We start from the raw sequence: 14,847 nt of genomic DNA on the forward strand, positions 1-14,847 counted from the left end.
GTTCAGACTGGGGTTTTTCCATTGATGATTGATACAGTTCAAACGTTGTATGTTTTCATGTTAGAGTAGTAGAATAGTTTTTAAAATATTCTATACAATAATTGCATATACAAACAGGATTGAGTAATTTTTACGTTATGACGTCAACGTGGTGAAGAATGTTTTCCATCGTAATAAATTCCATTCAATTCGTCTTTCTTTGGAAGAACTAAAACGCAAAAAAAACAAGATGTAAAATCTTAATCCATCTGCCTAAAAATAAACATCGAGGTCAAAAATACTAACATGATTTGATATGATTGGTTCGTTTCATCACGTGGCCTAGTTCTGATTGGTTCATCCCAGACATTGATTGTATTAAAAGCTCGTGTTGTCGCACCTAAAAAAACTTCATTTTTTAATATGCTCTTTTTAAATCGATTTTCTAGCTTGTCATTTCAAGTTGGGTCAAAATTTTCTGCTTTTTTTTTTTAAAAAAAAAAAATTTTAACTTGAAATTAAGAACATGTTACGAACATGCTGAGTTTAAACTAAATTTTCATGCTTAAGGAATTTTATGAAAATACTTTAGATTTTGTTTTTATATTTTTAACAATATAAACATAAAAGTTTATGAAGTAAAATTTTTGACCACCGGCCAAGAAATAAAAAGAAAAGATGTAAAAAGCTATCAATATTTTTTTAAGATTGTTCAGTTAAAAAAAAATAACAAGAACAATTTCAGCTTCAATTACTTTAGAAAAAAAAGCACCTCCAGCTTCGGCCAAAATTTAAATGTTTGTTGAAAAATAAACAACAATCAACAACCTAAGTACTCCAGCGAATCAACGGGGGAGAGGGAAGTGTGGGTGGGTAATGCGTTGAAAATTAATAATTTGGGATGGAACAATGGAGGAGGGGAAAGGGAAATTCGAGGAAAATCGTTGATATATTCTGTCAATTGACACCACTATTTTTCAATCTACTTGCATTCAGATCTGGAGACTGTATCAATTCGAAGAAATAGGTTAAATCTCAAAATTATTTAACGGGAAAAATAAGCGCAATAAAAATGTCAAAATTGATAACGACTCATCAGTAACGTTTACTATACTATAAACTTGTTTGTTTTATTGTGTAAAAAGTCGAGTGATATTTTGAACGAAAGTGTACAACATGTTACAAGTACTTGTATAAATACGTGATATTAGTTTAAATATTATTCAAATGAATAAATAATTATTTCATTCACCCTTCTTACACGAGCTCTAAAAGGCGTTAATTATTCAAAACTAGCCGTAAGAGTTCCCGTTTTGCAGTTTAAGCGTAGAACACTTTAAAAATAACGCCAATAAAGGTGTTAAATTTAACGCCAATAAGCGCGTTAAATCAGAGCGGGCGCAAGAATAAATAAAAGTTAATTAATGATGCACATATATCAACAGATTGTTGAGATTTTATTATTTTATATTATTGCTTATTATGCACTTATGACGAAAACTAATTTAATATAAAATTTCAAATGTTTGATTTCTTCGTTCCCCTCCTCGCTTGAGTTGGTAAAACATTAACGACCGATACAGCAGGCCCTTTATAATTCGACTTCCTTTAATTCGAACATCTAATTCAAACTATTTTTCTGGCACGGTGAAAACTGTTAAAAATAAACTGGTTATACTTGCTCTTCACAAAATTAAACGGCGTTAAAATGCAACCATTATCTGTAGATTTTGTGATTTACGACCAAAGTCTCGGTTAGCAAGTTCAAATGCATAGATACTAAAACATCTACACTGACAAAACGTACTTTCCACAAACTTTACAAACTCGAACTACAAAACTTTCTACAATTCGAACGAAATTTGTGTTACCCTGAGCGTTTGAATCGCAGAGAGTCTACTGATAATAACCGAACAAAATTACTCACTTTTTGACCAAGTTGTAGATATTTTGTCGCATGAGTTTGCAGGAGCTCATTTTGTTGTGTTAATAGGTCCAACTCATGTTCGCTCGTACTTCTCTTGTTATCAATTTGCCACAGTGTAAATCTAGCTTCTACCATTAGACTGCAACACATTAGGAGAAGTAGCTAAATATGAAAAGCAGACAGATTACGGTCATGAGGAATTTAAAATATTTTACTCAACGTGAATTTTTTATTAAAAGAGGTAATTGATAGGTCAGAAACGCTTTAAAGGAAAAAACTAAGGGATAGATTTTTAAAAAAATGATTTTTATAAGAGTTTTATAATGTAGCAACAAGCATTTTTAAATTGAATTTATTTTGTTACTTTGACATCCAAACAACAAGAACAAACTTTTTTAAAAATTTTAAAACTATAAAAATAAAAAAAATATTTTGCCAGCCTTTTCCGACTATTTTTCTAAATTAAATATATTCCTCAGAATTCACCATTCCCGTTGGTCACTGTGTGAAACCTGATAAATTTAAACAACCCATTATTATTATTTATATTATTTCTTTTTTTCATTTATTTATTTCAAAAAAAGCTGAAGAATTCTCATAATCCTATCATTCTATACCTCATGCATTTCGGATTTGCAGTCAGCCGCATTAACCGATCTTGTTCGTTCGATGACGTGCGACGCGTACAGCAACTTGGCGTTAATGTCGTAACAACACTCCTCCATTTCAGTCGGCAACAACTTCATGTTGCTTGTCATATGCTTAACGTTTTGCGCAGATATATAGCCGTCAATAACAAACTTCGTCATACTGATATAGCTGTGTCTATATAAAATAAACGATGTTAAACATCTAACAATATACTGAGGCTTCTGAATTGTCAGGAATGCGTTAAAGTTTTTTTTTGTGCATTTAAATTTTGGAAAAAAAGCTCTAAGCCCTTTTACCATATAGAGGAGCTAAGATCTGTCCAATGATTAAGAATAGCAGAAACTTCATGCAGAACTTCTATCAAAAAAACCTTCACAGCTTTTCTGACAATTTTTCAAAAATATTTCCTGACGATTTCAGACCTTCTTATTACTATTATTTTTTAATGCTTTACCAAGGATGGCATATGAGGGTCCGACGAAGGTGTGCATTAGTGCATTAAAAGCTCCCATTTGAGCAAGAGAGATATATATAGATATTAATCCTACTCTGATGCCGAACGCTAAGCAGAAAGAAACTTTTTCTTCTGTGATATCACTCGACTGAGGCTTGAATAAGTAATCATACACCTGTGTAAAAAAAAGATGGCTAACCTGTGTCGTTCGTCGATGTCTTCAAACATGTCATTGAGAAGTCCCAATTCATCGTTCTGCAGTTTACCATGTTTAAACACATACAACAGATTCTTGAAAGCAGTACCCCACCAACCATACACTGAGTGATGATGTATTGATACTGAATCAAGATGTTCACTCACTGGTCCAGTACCAAGACTATCAAGAAAAGAAAGAGCACGTTGACGAAGCTCAATTTTTCCTTCATTGGGATAATACGTCTCTGGTACGACGATTCTTCGGATGGCTTTCATCATCAGAAATTCTTGAAATTGTGCGAAAACCAATTGAAGAAGATCAGCTAAAATTAAAAGTGATGTCCCATAAAAATTGATAAAAAACAACAATTAACAACAAAAACAACAACAAACAACAATAAAAACAACAAACAACAACAACGAACAACAGGATATATAAAACAACTGCAATATTTCAACCCTTTAATGGAAATGGGTTGTTCTCATGTGGGAATCCTTGTCCCCGGTGTTCTCATGTGGGAATAACGATAGGTTGTGTACACTTAATGAAAGTGGTCTTCCGATTGTCTGCAAACGGCCTGGTACTGGGGAGAAAAATTAATTCAAATTCCAAAAATTCCTAATATATTAAAAATTCTTGTGCTAATAACCAACTTTTGTGTTTGCGCGACTTTAAAGTTGTGATACGGATACACAAACAAGCAAACGGGTAAAGCTATGCGGAATAAAAAGGGCGTGCGAACGCGTGGAATTATCCACGGTCTACCAACTAGTTTTTTAATTGTTGGCAAGAAAAGGATAAACAACAGATCATTTACTTACCTTCGTCCAACTCCGAGTCTTCATCTAAAAACAAACAAAAACATGAATTAACCAGTAGTTTCAAAAAAAGTAGACTAACTAGTCTTGTTAGGTCTCTGTTAGACAAAACAGTCACACAGAAACACAGTCACTCAACTGCAGATAAGTGAGAGAAGCGTTGTGTAGACAGCGATTTCTGAATTCACAAACTGATTTTAATATACCAAAAATTCTCAGCCCATAGGATATCAGATTTAAGTCTTTACATATCTGATTATGGCTTTTTGATTAAAAAAATTCTGATGCGATGCCTCCATTTTTCGTCCACAAATCCGTTTTTATGACAGCGTTTTAAAAAACTTTTATATCCTTACAATTGACAAATTTGGAGATCACGAATTGAACGGATTTCACCGTAACATGTGTGCGATCAAAGCTTTGATAGTAACGATATTTACGCTTTGCTATTTTGCAATGACGTTTAGAAGTAAATTTAGTTTATCTCTACGAAGGAATAAAAATGAAGGTATCCTTAAGATCTAACCAATAACCTAAGAGTCTGCTCTGAACATCCACTCTGAACACAAGTTTAACAAGTAAAAAGCGTGAATCTAATACAGAAATAATATTTAATAATTATTTGTCTGTTGTAACATTTTGACAAGGATTGCAGTAAAATCTGAAGACAAATTTAGTTACCGTAACTTTGAAATTGTCTCTGTTGTAAGATTAAAAAATAATAAATCACAAACCTCGGACATGAAACATAGAGGGCTGCTTCACATCCCATGATCCTTTAGCAAAGTATTCATAGCCACGATTCTCGAAAATCCAATCAACAGCAAATGGATAGTTAGCTTTGCTTGCTAGTGAGACGTGATGCGCACAACCAAGGAAGTAGTACTGTATAAAAAGGTTGTATATTATATAGACAATAACTTTGGCCTGTTGCCATTCTTATCTAAGTTTGTTGTTTGTTTTGTTTTGCTTGTTCGTTTTGTTTGTTCGTTTTGTTTTGTTTTGTTGTCTTTTCAGAGGTGGAGAGATGTCGTACTCAAATGAAGATAAAATAGATAAATACCGTTACAAATTTTCCTTTATTAACTCTCTAAATGCGTCACAACACAAAGAAAAAGTATAGTTTTTACCTGTAGAATGCAAGAGGCCCATGCCTTTTCTTTCATATGAATGACAGCGGTTGCATATGCTGTACACAAGAGTTCATGATCTCCAGAAACTTCTGCAGCATATATGGAGTTCATTAAGTAACAAGCAGCTTCAAGATAGCTACTAGAAGGATCTAGAAAAAAAGAAACCTTTTTATTAGAACAAGAGTTCGCAAACTCATACATATTGTTCCCTTATCTTTGTTTATGTAAAAACTTTTCTATTGTGCCATATTATGTTGCAATGCAGTAGTTGGCAACAATTAATTATGGATCTCCATAATAATAGCCGTCGCCTATCTGTTACGAAACACAAAATGTGACCTTTTTGTTGTTTGTTGTTGTTTGTTCCACAGGCTGACCACTAGAATACGAATATTTTTTCATTATTTCAAATCAGAGAGTTTATAGATAATACAGCCTGTGATTTGCATTAGATTATGATGTCATTTAAAGAATTTGTCTATACCATTTTCTGGCAGTATTTTGGGGCATTTTCGTTTCTTTTTTATTTGCATACTTTTAACTATTTTTATAAAATTTTTGCGATTTTATCAATATGACTTTTCCACACTTTTCCAATTATATTAATTCAGAATACACCATACTTTTTTCTTAGGGATTGGTTTGATTCAGCTGTATGACTTTCTTAAAGCAACATAAATTTCCAGAAAATCCTCCTTTAGTCATGTAAAGGATAAAAGAAAGTATGAACTAGGTTTATTGGTTTGTACACATTTACTTTACTGTGAAATATCAAAACCAGTCACACCAGCATCTTATTACCTGTCAACATCTGGTTTACAAGATTTACTATGTAAACAATTATTTTTTTTCATATCTGTAAGAATTTATTTTCATATTTTTACATATTCATTTCCAAGTGACGAGAATAAAAGACAACCAGTATTCCCCCACTTTAGTGATTTAAAACAAACCACTTTTTCTAAAAGAACAAAATTATGGTTTCAGGTTACGTATTTTTCAGTGATTTATTTTTCATGCTGGCTTGAAAATTGTCTGTTTTTCTAGATGTATTACTTCTCATTATCAAAAGTTCCAGATTCAGCTGAGAAACTGTTTGTCAAAGTTTAAAAAGTCCTATCAACCACGCCTTCCTAGTAAAAGTAGTTCATCAGGATACTCTGGCTGGGCAAATAATACATGTGATGGACCTTTTATACAAAATTTGTAGGAAGGCCCATTGTTTACATTGTAAATATTACTACTCACCTTTCAAGGCAATTTCATGTAGTTTTTTGTACGCTTCTGCTGATAACTTGGCTACAAATTCTTCCTCTTCTTTGTCTGTCGCAAGTGATAATTTCGAGGGCAATATAGATCGACCAATCGATTGCATTGCTGTGAAAATTCCAAGCTGGTACAAAATATGACAACAACATTTCCACAAGAAACTCGGAAGTTGACCATAAAATGTTTTCGGACAGCTGTTTCCAATCACAAACAATGCAATGCGGACAAAACCCTTTGCATCTTCATATTCATGCTATAACAATATAATTATTGAGATATTGATGCAAAGTTTCTACAAAATATTTTGATTGAGACAGACATTGGAATGTTGTTATATCTTCGTGTTTTAATCACTTTTATTTCATATAGATATGCAAAGCATTTCTTGTTTTTTTCCCTAAAGAATATTTCCTTAGCTCTAAAATTGAGCACTAAAATCTCAAACTATTGAACATCATAAGGATATGATCAAAAATATGAGGCTTCATTGTGGACATTAAAAATTTATAAAAAAAAATGACTTTGTCTAATAAAAATTTCTCAGATGATGGATACTTTTATACTCTACAAGACTGTGTTAAAAAGAAATTAAAAAATATTTTTCTTACAGAATTTGATAAAAAATTACCATTGTTAAGCTTTAATCGTATTTGTGAAAACCTGGATCTTATTATAGAATCTTTTTAACTAAACTACTTTTCCATATAAATAAAAATAAGAAAAAAAAATATTTACAAAATCTATAAGAGCGTTGACAAAATATTAATATTTTAATAACGTTCCTTCTAGTTGTTAATTTTTAACATTTATTTGATATAATTTCTATATTTTTATTTTTATTTGCTTTTCTTAAATTAGAAAATCCAACTTAATAGTAATTTAAGTGATAAAATTGTCTACTGTGACGGTAAAATGATAAAACAATAACAATAACTTCAAAATTGTTAAAATATTATCATTTTGTGTCTGTTTACAAATTATCAGAGTTTGTCTTCTTTTGTAGTAATAGAATTTTAGCCCTTTGAGCTTTGATTATGCATAAAGAATGAGGATTTGCCAGTACTAGTTCTTCTATTGGTAAAAATTCAACATACATACATAATTTATTTCATAACATTTCAGTATAGCTATTTCGTTAATGTTTTACCGTTATTTGTTTACGTTTGAGATTTCTAGGTGTCTTTAATTGTTATATGAGACTTGTTCTAAATGAAATATCGAAGAATGTGTAGTTTAACTTTTTTTTGTTTTATAGCAATTTCGCTATAAAATTAACAAAATCTGACTTTTAGGCTGTTATATTCTTATCACTTCTTTTTTCAAGTCAAAACATCATAAATTGTGATAATATGATCCTGTTAGCATTATGTAACAAGAGGAAGTGATTAGAAAATTTTATGCCACGTTTTATCATTTTCAAAGAAATCTCCTTGTTAAATTTTTATCATTGTTTTGTTTCCTAGTTTAGTGTTAATAACTTATCCAATTTTGATCCCACCGATATGGTTTCTTCAAAATATGAAAATTTTATCTTTTTCTAAAGACAACAAAAAATCTGTTTTTTAACAAAATCCGAAGTAATCTTATATAATAATACGGAGTGTTTGTGGCGGCCATAGTGGATATCGTCATTTTCCCTTGAAGTCACCAAAAGTTTCTTTGAAGTTCCAAAAAAATATGTCTCGAATGTTAAATTTTATGACGTTACGGTGCAACATCAATAACACTACTTTAACGTCAATATCCAATACTAAATTAATGAAGCCATTACAGTGCACTTAAAATTTTGAGGCCAAGTAATTTGGAAACGAGGTGGTGACGTCAATGATTTTTTACCTTGTGGTTAACTAGGGACCAGCTGGAACCAATTTAGGTAGTCTCCCAAACCTGGGTCCCCAAATTCGTTTCAGAATGGACGGGTTGATGACATCATCAAAAGACCTTCAAACCCTAATATCTTTGCAACTGTTTGTCAAAAGTACATGATCCTATTCATTTTCTTGATCAGCGTTTCAAGATCTATACAAAAAGGCAACAGGATATAAATTTCTAAAAACAATTTTTTGTTTTTTTATGGGCCTTTGCTGATGTCAGCAAAATCTTTAAATCCTCATATCTCATTAACCGTTCATTGAAAGCACATGATCATATACATTTTCTTAATAAGCACTTTAAGCTCTACACAATAGAGGCAACGTGTAAACAAGGTTCTAATTTAGTTCTTTGTGGATAAATTGCTGATGTCATCAAAATACAAATTTATTTTTATCCTGCCTTAGTGGATTTTTCAACGGGCTTTATTGACTAGTTTCATAAATAATAAAAACTTAACAATGACATGCAGTCCATGCCAATGTCCACAATTTTCTTTCGTATTTTTGATCATGTTCATAACAAAAAGCTGATTATGATTTAATCTGGGGTATGTGATTAAAAGATAGATTTAAAGGATAATTGTATTATTTCAAAACTTTCTTTGTATAAAAACACAGAAGAAATTTACCTTGTTGATTTTCTTCTGTGCCTTTTGTAATTGACTGTGAAAGCATTGCATTAGCTTTGAACTTTTCTTACATCGTGGATTTCCTCGCAAAAACATAAACATAAGTATGAAAAAGGACATGACCAGATTTATAATGTTCGAAACAAGATAAAATTGTGGAGATGTGTCTTGTTCCACACCAATGCTCAATAGATGTCTTGAAGAAAATGATCCGCCTCCTGTGAAAAGTAAACACTGTTGTCAGAAATATAGTTATGCACATCAAAACTTTAGGCTAGTCAGACAGTTTGCAAAAGCATTATAAGTTTTGATTGCTGTGCTATTTCTGGCTGTTTAATAACTGATCTTTTTTCTAATTCAATTCTAATACAACATTGGCATAAAATTGCTGACATAAAATGATATTTGCTGTATATACACACTCCAACAATAATATTACGTAGTATATTAAGTAAACACGATGAAATAAGTAAATCAGCATGATAAAAGTCCAGCAAAAAATAATGTCTTACCTGAACTAATTCCAGATTTACTTGCCAAGATGTTTAGTGGATTTACAAACAGGAACATAAAGATAGTAAAGCAAGTAATAAGTTTAGCACCGTCTCTTGCACTTTGGCGTTGAAACGGAGAAGCATAATGATCTTGGTTAACTTCAGGTTCCATATCTAAAGCATCTGCTGATTCAGTACTTGCTTCTTCTGTTGTATTCGATTCACTTCCTGAACTGGAAACAGTCTGGCTGCTGGGTATTATACCAATACTTCGTACTAGACAAAGACATTCGTAATTATACAATAAAATTATAACATAAATAAATAAAAAAATGTTATTTTTAACAACAGAAATAACATACGCTCTTCAAAAAGTTTTCTCATTTTCTTATTTTTCCGTGAAAGAGAATCGTTGAGTCTTTTTAATCGTTTAATCTCCCCAATTGCAGCCTGCAGGATTGAATTTTTTGTAGCCTATAAATGAAAATACAAAAAGAAAGAATACAAAATGAGCACTACAATAAATTAAGCACTATAGCCTACCTAATTTTAGAGGGTAGTATTGTACAATAGGTGCATAAAACAATACCTTTCAAAGATCTTCTTAACAAAAAAAACATACCCTTCTTTGATATCTATTTTTATATATTCTTACATTATATATACATTTGTAATCAGTATTTTTGCTAACTGTTGGCAATTTCGGAGGAATTGTATTAGACGTGAGTGGTCATATACACTAAACAACACAGAGTAGCAAACAAAAATTTAATGAATAGGAACATAATAACTTCTTGAGATAATCGTTTAGTCGACTTATATGGCAATACACAAAGCAGCATTGACTGTATTATTAGAATAACTTGTGGATAAATTAAATTTTTGCGAAGAATGCTAAAAAAATTTTAATAAATACGCCCTTTTTTCATCTACCCATCAGTTTTAAAACGTCTGTGGCCTAATTTTAATCTCGAGTGGTTCCTATAATAACCCTGTCTGGGGAAACTAACTTACCTTCTTGTCATCAGTGTGACGTAACATAATCTTTAATTCGTTTAAAGATTCACTGATCTTCGTTCTATATCTTTTCTCAATCACAACATGTTCCACTCTAGTACGTTTCGCTGCCTGCTTTTTGGGACTTTTTGGCTGAAATAATGTCACGTTTGAGTTTGTCTTTAATCTGGATATAGGAATTTTTGGCAGTGGCTGCATTACAGAGTTTATAGAAGAAGAAGAAGTAGGAATTGTTGTAAGATCTGATGCATTGTCACTATTTCTTTTGTTAAGAGAAGAAACTTTAGCTGGGTAAACATTCTAAAGGTAAAAACAATTTTAAATAAAAAATTATCAGAAATGAATTAAAGAAATCAAAAGAATCATTTTTACAGTATTATTAGGTGTATTCAGGTATTCAGTGTTTCTTTTTGCTGTGGTTGTTGTTGTTGTTTGCTACTGAAAAGCAGTCAAAGATATTCAATTCTTAGTAAAAGCTGACATTAGATGAAAAAGTAAAACGGTAAATTAAATAACAAATAAACACTAGTCGTTAGCCCGTGGAAAAATCCACGGGTTCACCCGTCCTTTTTATACCGCATTGCGTGCGTTTCACTACTTGCGCAGCTAAGCTACCATATTGCGTGACAGACAGACATATACAGGTATTATAATATAGATAGTATTTCACATACCGTTTTTATTCCTTGCAAAGTTGGAGCAACAGGTGTGTTCGGTTGTTGCAGCAACAAAGCTTCCATTTTATCACCAGGAGACAGTTGTATTTCATTGATAGACACAGGATGGTTTTCATCATATATAGGAATTTTTTGCTGTTTCTCCTCTTGCTGATTGGCAGGTAGTTTTCTTTTATTTGACTTAGCATTGGGTTTTGGAAACTTGAAACTTGAAATCTTCTCTTTCTTGTCCTGCAAAGTATTTATTATGTTGTTTTTGGTTTGTGCAAAATTACTTTTCGTCTGCAGCAACATCTTTCTTAACTGGCTATCATTTTTTGTTTGTACTGGTGATACTATATTGTCCTGCACAGGTACCTGATCTTGAACAAATTGGCTGTTTTGACCTTGTAATAATCGCTGTTGCGCTGCCAGTAGCAAACGTTGTTGTTGCAATTGTTGTTGTTGTTGTATAGAGGGAAGACTTTGTTGTTGTTGTTGTTGTTGTTGCATGGAGGGAAGACTTTGTTGTTGTTGTTGTTGTTGTTGTATTGAGGGAAGACTTTGTTGTTGTTGTTGTTGTTGCTTTTGCTGCTGCTGCTGTTGCTGCAACAAAGCTTGCTGAACTTGCTGATTTATGATTCTCATCAAATAATCTTGTTGGCTTGTTACTTCAGGTTCATTATAGTTGTTCAAACTAACAACATTTGAAAAATTGTTGCAATCATCTACAAGATCAATTGGCGAATAGCTTGCATTGATCGAATCTGGTGACAACTGGGGAGATTCTAATGAACCTGAATCGACAGAATTCGGAACACCACTGTCGATACTGACAGTGCTTGGAGAGTATTCAACTTCATATGCTTGAACATATGATGGAGAGTATGACAAACTTTCAGGAGAGTTATGATCTGTCAGACTGGTGTCACTAGCAGAAAAGTTTTGATCAAAACCTTCAACACTACTGAGTGAAAACTCTGATTGAGACCTCAGAGCATCTTGTCGATTAACAATATTTAAATTTGTTTCAGTTGGCATAGGCTCTTGGGGGTCGCAAAACAGGTCTTTGAAGTCTTGATCTTCATTGAGCATATCTAAACATAGGAGAAAGACAGACAGTTCTAACACAGTATTAATATTAAAGTTTTTGTTGTTAATGAACACTTTACTTGCAGTGTACAAACTCTTCTCTTTCTTTTAGGATACACACCAACTATTTTATAATAGTGCACATAAAACTAAAAGAGGTTTCTCTCCACTTAAGATTATACAAAACTTATACTTAAATTCATACCAAAAAGAAAAAGATTTCTGCCACACAATAGAGCCTTATAGGTACATATTAATTTCAAATTCTTACCTATGAAGTCTGAATTATTAATATCAGACAACATGTTGACGTCTATTGATAAGTTTTCCATTTCGATAATATTTCAAATCAGTTTCTTTTTCCTCATTACAATTAAATTATATACCTAAAAAACATAAATACAATCATTCACAGACAACAAAAGAATACATATGCTTATATTTTCTTGACAATTTTTTGTTACAGGAAATTTGTTAGAAAAATACTGGTAAACGTTGGCATAGTATATCCATGAATGCAGCTGATTTATTTGAAATCATTTAAATTAATCTTAATTACACAAAGTGGTAATGACCTCGAAATAGAACATGGAAAACATTACATTAATGTGTAATAATGAATTTTTGAAGACACCTATGAAAAGAAGAAATCAATTTCTCCCTAGGCCACCCTAAAGTCTTCTAAGTTCTTTACCAATCTAATAGCACTTTTACAAATTTCTGAATTAAAACCTGGGTATATATCTAATAAGCCATAATTGTGTTTTTTATGAAGTATATATATATGTGTTGAAAATTCCACAATTTGTATACCTTAAATATGACTATACCTTAATTATGGCTAAGCTCACTTTTTTTTTCACTGTAATTAGGGTAAAACAAATATATAATACCTCAATTTTTGTTAGTCAAAAATTAGGCCTAAATTGCAACTAAATTAATGATTTAGAAAGTCATGAAAGATCCAAGATAAACTTTTTATTTATCCAAAAGATAACATTTTATAGTAAAAATACTAGCTGTTTCCCGTGGAAGAATCCACTGTATTCCATTTAATTTATGTAGCAGATATATGTCCATCAAAAAACAAACAATACAGCAGTGCGCATCTTACATCTGCATTATTATATAAATGACCAAAAAAATTAAAGGTTTTCAACAACTGCAGTATTTATGTGACATTTAAAATCTAAATCTACTAAAATTACTTGCTCTGACCATCTGACAAATGCGAAAATTATTCGGAAAGAAGTTTCCAAAAGCATTTCAACATACATCTCACCCATAAAATTTAAATCACTTAAAACGCCACATATATACAAAAAAGCTGATCAATGTCAAACACAAATCTCTCTCATTGTATATGTTAAAATCAGTTAGTTTATTGCAAACCCTGCCAAAGGTTGACACACAATGTGAAAAATAAACAATAAATTGTGCCTCTGACAGAATTTTTTATCTAAGGTGTAAAAAAAGGGATTTGCAAGGACAAATTATAATGCAATAAAACATTATTTGATATATTGCATACAGTCCCTCCTCACCAAACTTTAGACAAAATGCCAAAAAAATAACGGTGTTTAAACCTAAAATTAATAAAGTCCTTTTAGCAATTTGCATGCTGTTTTACCATCAATAAAGTAAACAAAATTTCAAATCTCACATAGTATTCTGTCACAAATTTTCATAAAATATATATATAAGTCATAATGAGTCATGTTAAACAACAGCAGTCAATCTGTATATAAGTTCATTTTTGTCAATTTTTGCACCAATTTTGCAACACAAAATACAAATTCTAAATAATACTGAAATCTCTTATTTTGGTCCTTCGCATACCGACGGTCTCCCACAAAAGTTTAATCAAAATGTAAAAAATGAGAGGTAACGACAAAATCAAAGTTTGCAAAATTTAACTATTTCAGTACATATATCTACTGCATATGCCCTCTAAAACAATATTTTAATCCAAAATGCCAAAGAAAAACAGTTTGCAACAAAAATCAGTTATTTCGATAATATTGCATACACTCTTTCCTCACAAAAGCTTCACAAACTGTAAAAAAAAGAATGGTTGTAGGGAGTGCTTCTGATTCAACAAAAAAAGTTTTTTTGACATATTGCATCTAGCCCTTACCCATTAAATCTTACACAAAATTTCCAAAACTATATACGATTTAGAACACATTAAATTTAAATCGAGAAGGATCAGTCATTTCGATATATTGCACGGAGACCTCCCCAGTAAGAATTTATACAAAATATAGAAAAACAAAGCTTGCAAGGTGTAAAATTGAATTCTTCTTCTGTGTATATATATATGGTCCTTCCTCGCAAAATTAACATAAAATGTCAAAAAGGTTCAGATATAACATCTAACACAACAAAAATCAGTTCTATCAGTATATGTCATGCCATTGTCTTCCACCAAATGTTCCCCTTAAAGTTTCACAGACACAGCCTGTAAATTAAAAACAACTAAGATCAGGTATTTTGGTCTATTTCATACCATTCTGTTCCAAATAACTTATAAAATGTAAAAATTGAGTGGTAAAACAGAAATGTCAAAAAGAAGAAAAAAATAGCTTACAAAGAGTATAAAATTGAAATCAACAAAGTAGCTCTTTTGGTGTATTAAATATAAGCCATACGCAC

At 31.5% G+C, this 14,847-nt stretch overlaps 1 protein-coding gene across 1 annotated transcript; it reads right to left on the bottom strand.

The window, feature by feature from the left end:
• Positions 1-52: 52 nt before the first annotated feature.
• On the bottom strand, positions 53-12,584 carry LOC130638441 (sterol regulatory element-binding protein 1-like). The gene is made up of 15 exons (XM_057447003.1): positions 12,464-12,584; positions 11,119-12,197; positions 10,442-10,744; positions 9,790-9,901; positions 9,446-9,703; positions 8,934-9,151; positions 6,410-6,683; positions 5,159-5,310; positions 4,763-4,913; positions 4,032-4,055; positions 3,211-3,532; positions 2,524-2,731; positions 1,907-2,068; positions 286-379; positions 53-208 (listed from the first exon to the last, which is right to left on the bottom strand). Exons 1-15 carry the CDS (start codon positions 12,522-12,524, stop codon positions 144-146), a joined length of 3,483 nt encoding a protein of 1,160 aa, XP_057302986.1. The 5' UTR covers positions 12,525-12,584; the 3' UTR covers positions 53-143.
• Between the last annotated feature and the right edge of the window lie 2,263 nt (positions 12,585-14,847).

This window comes from Hydractinia symbiolongicarpus, chromosome 1 (assembly GCF_029227915.1).
Source record: "Hydractinia symbiolongicarpus strain clone_291-10 chromosome 1, HSymV2.1, whole genome shotgun sequence".
Taxonomy (NCBI): Eukaryota; Metazoa; Cnidaria; class Hydrozoa; order Anthoathecata; family Hydractiniidae; genus Hydractinia; species Hydractinia symbiolongicarpus.

Bases quoted from the DNA above. Each gene is read 5' to 3' on its own strand.
- LOC130638441 (XM_057447003.1), bottom strand. From the start codon at position 12,524: ATGGAAAACTTATCAATAGACGTCAACATGTTGTCTGATATTAATAAT. The intron at 3,533-4,031 runs GTAAGTAAATGA...TTTTAATTTTAG, and splicing joins AGACTCGGAGTTGGACGAAG to CTGATCTTCTTCAATTGGTT. The intron at 380-1,906 runs GTGAGTAATTTT...AAGTTTTTTTAG, and splicing joins ATCTACAACTTGGTCAAAAA to GTGCGACAACACGAGCTTTT.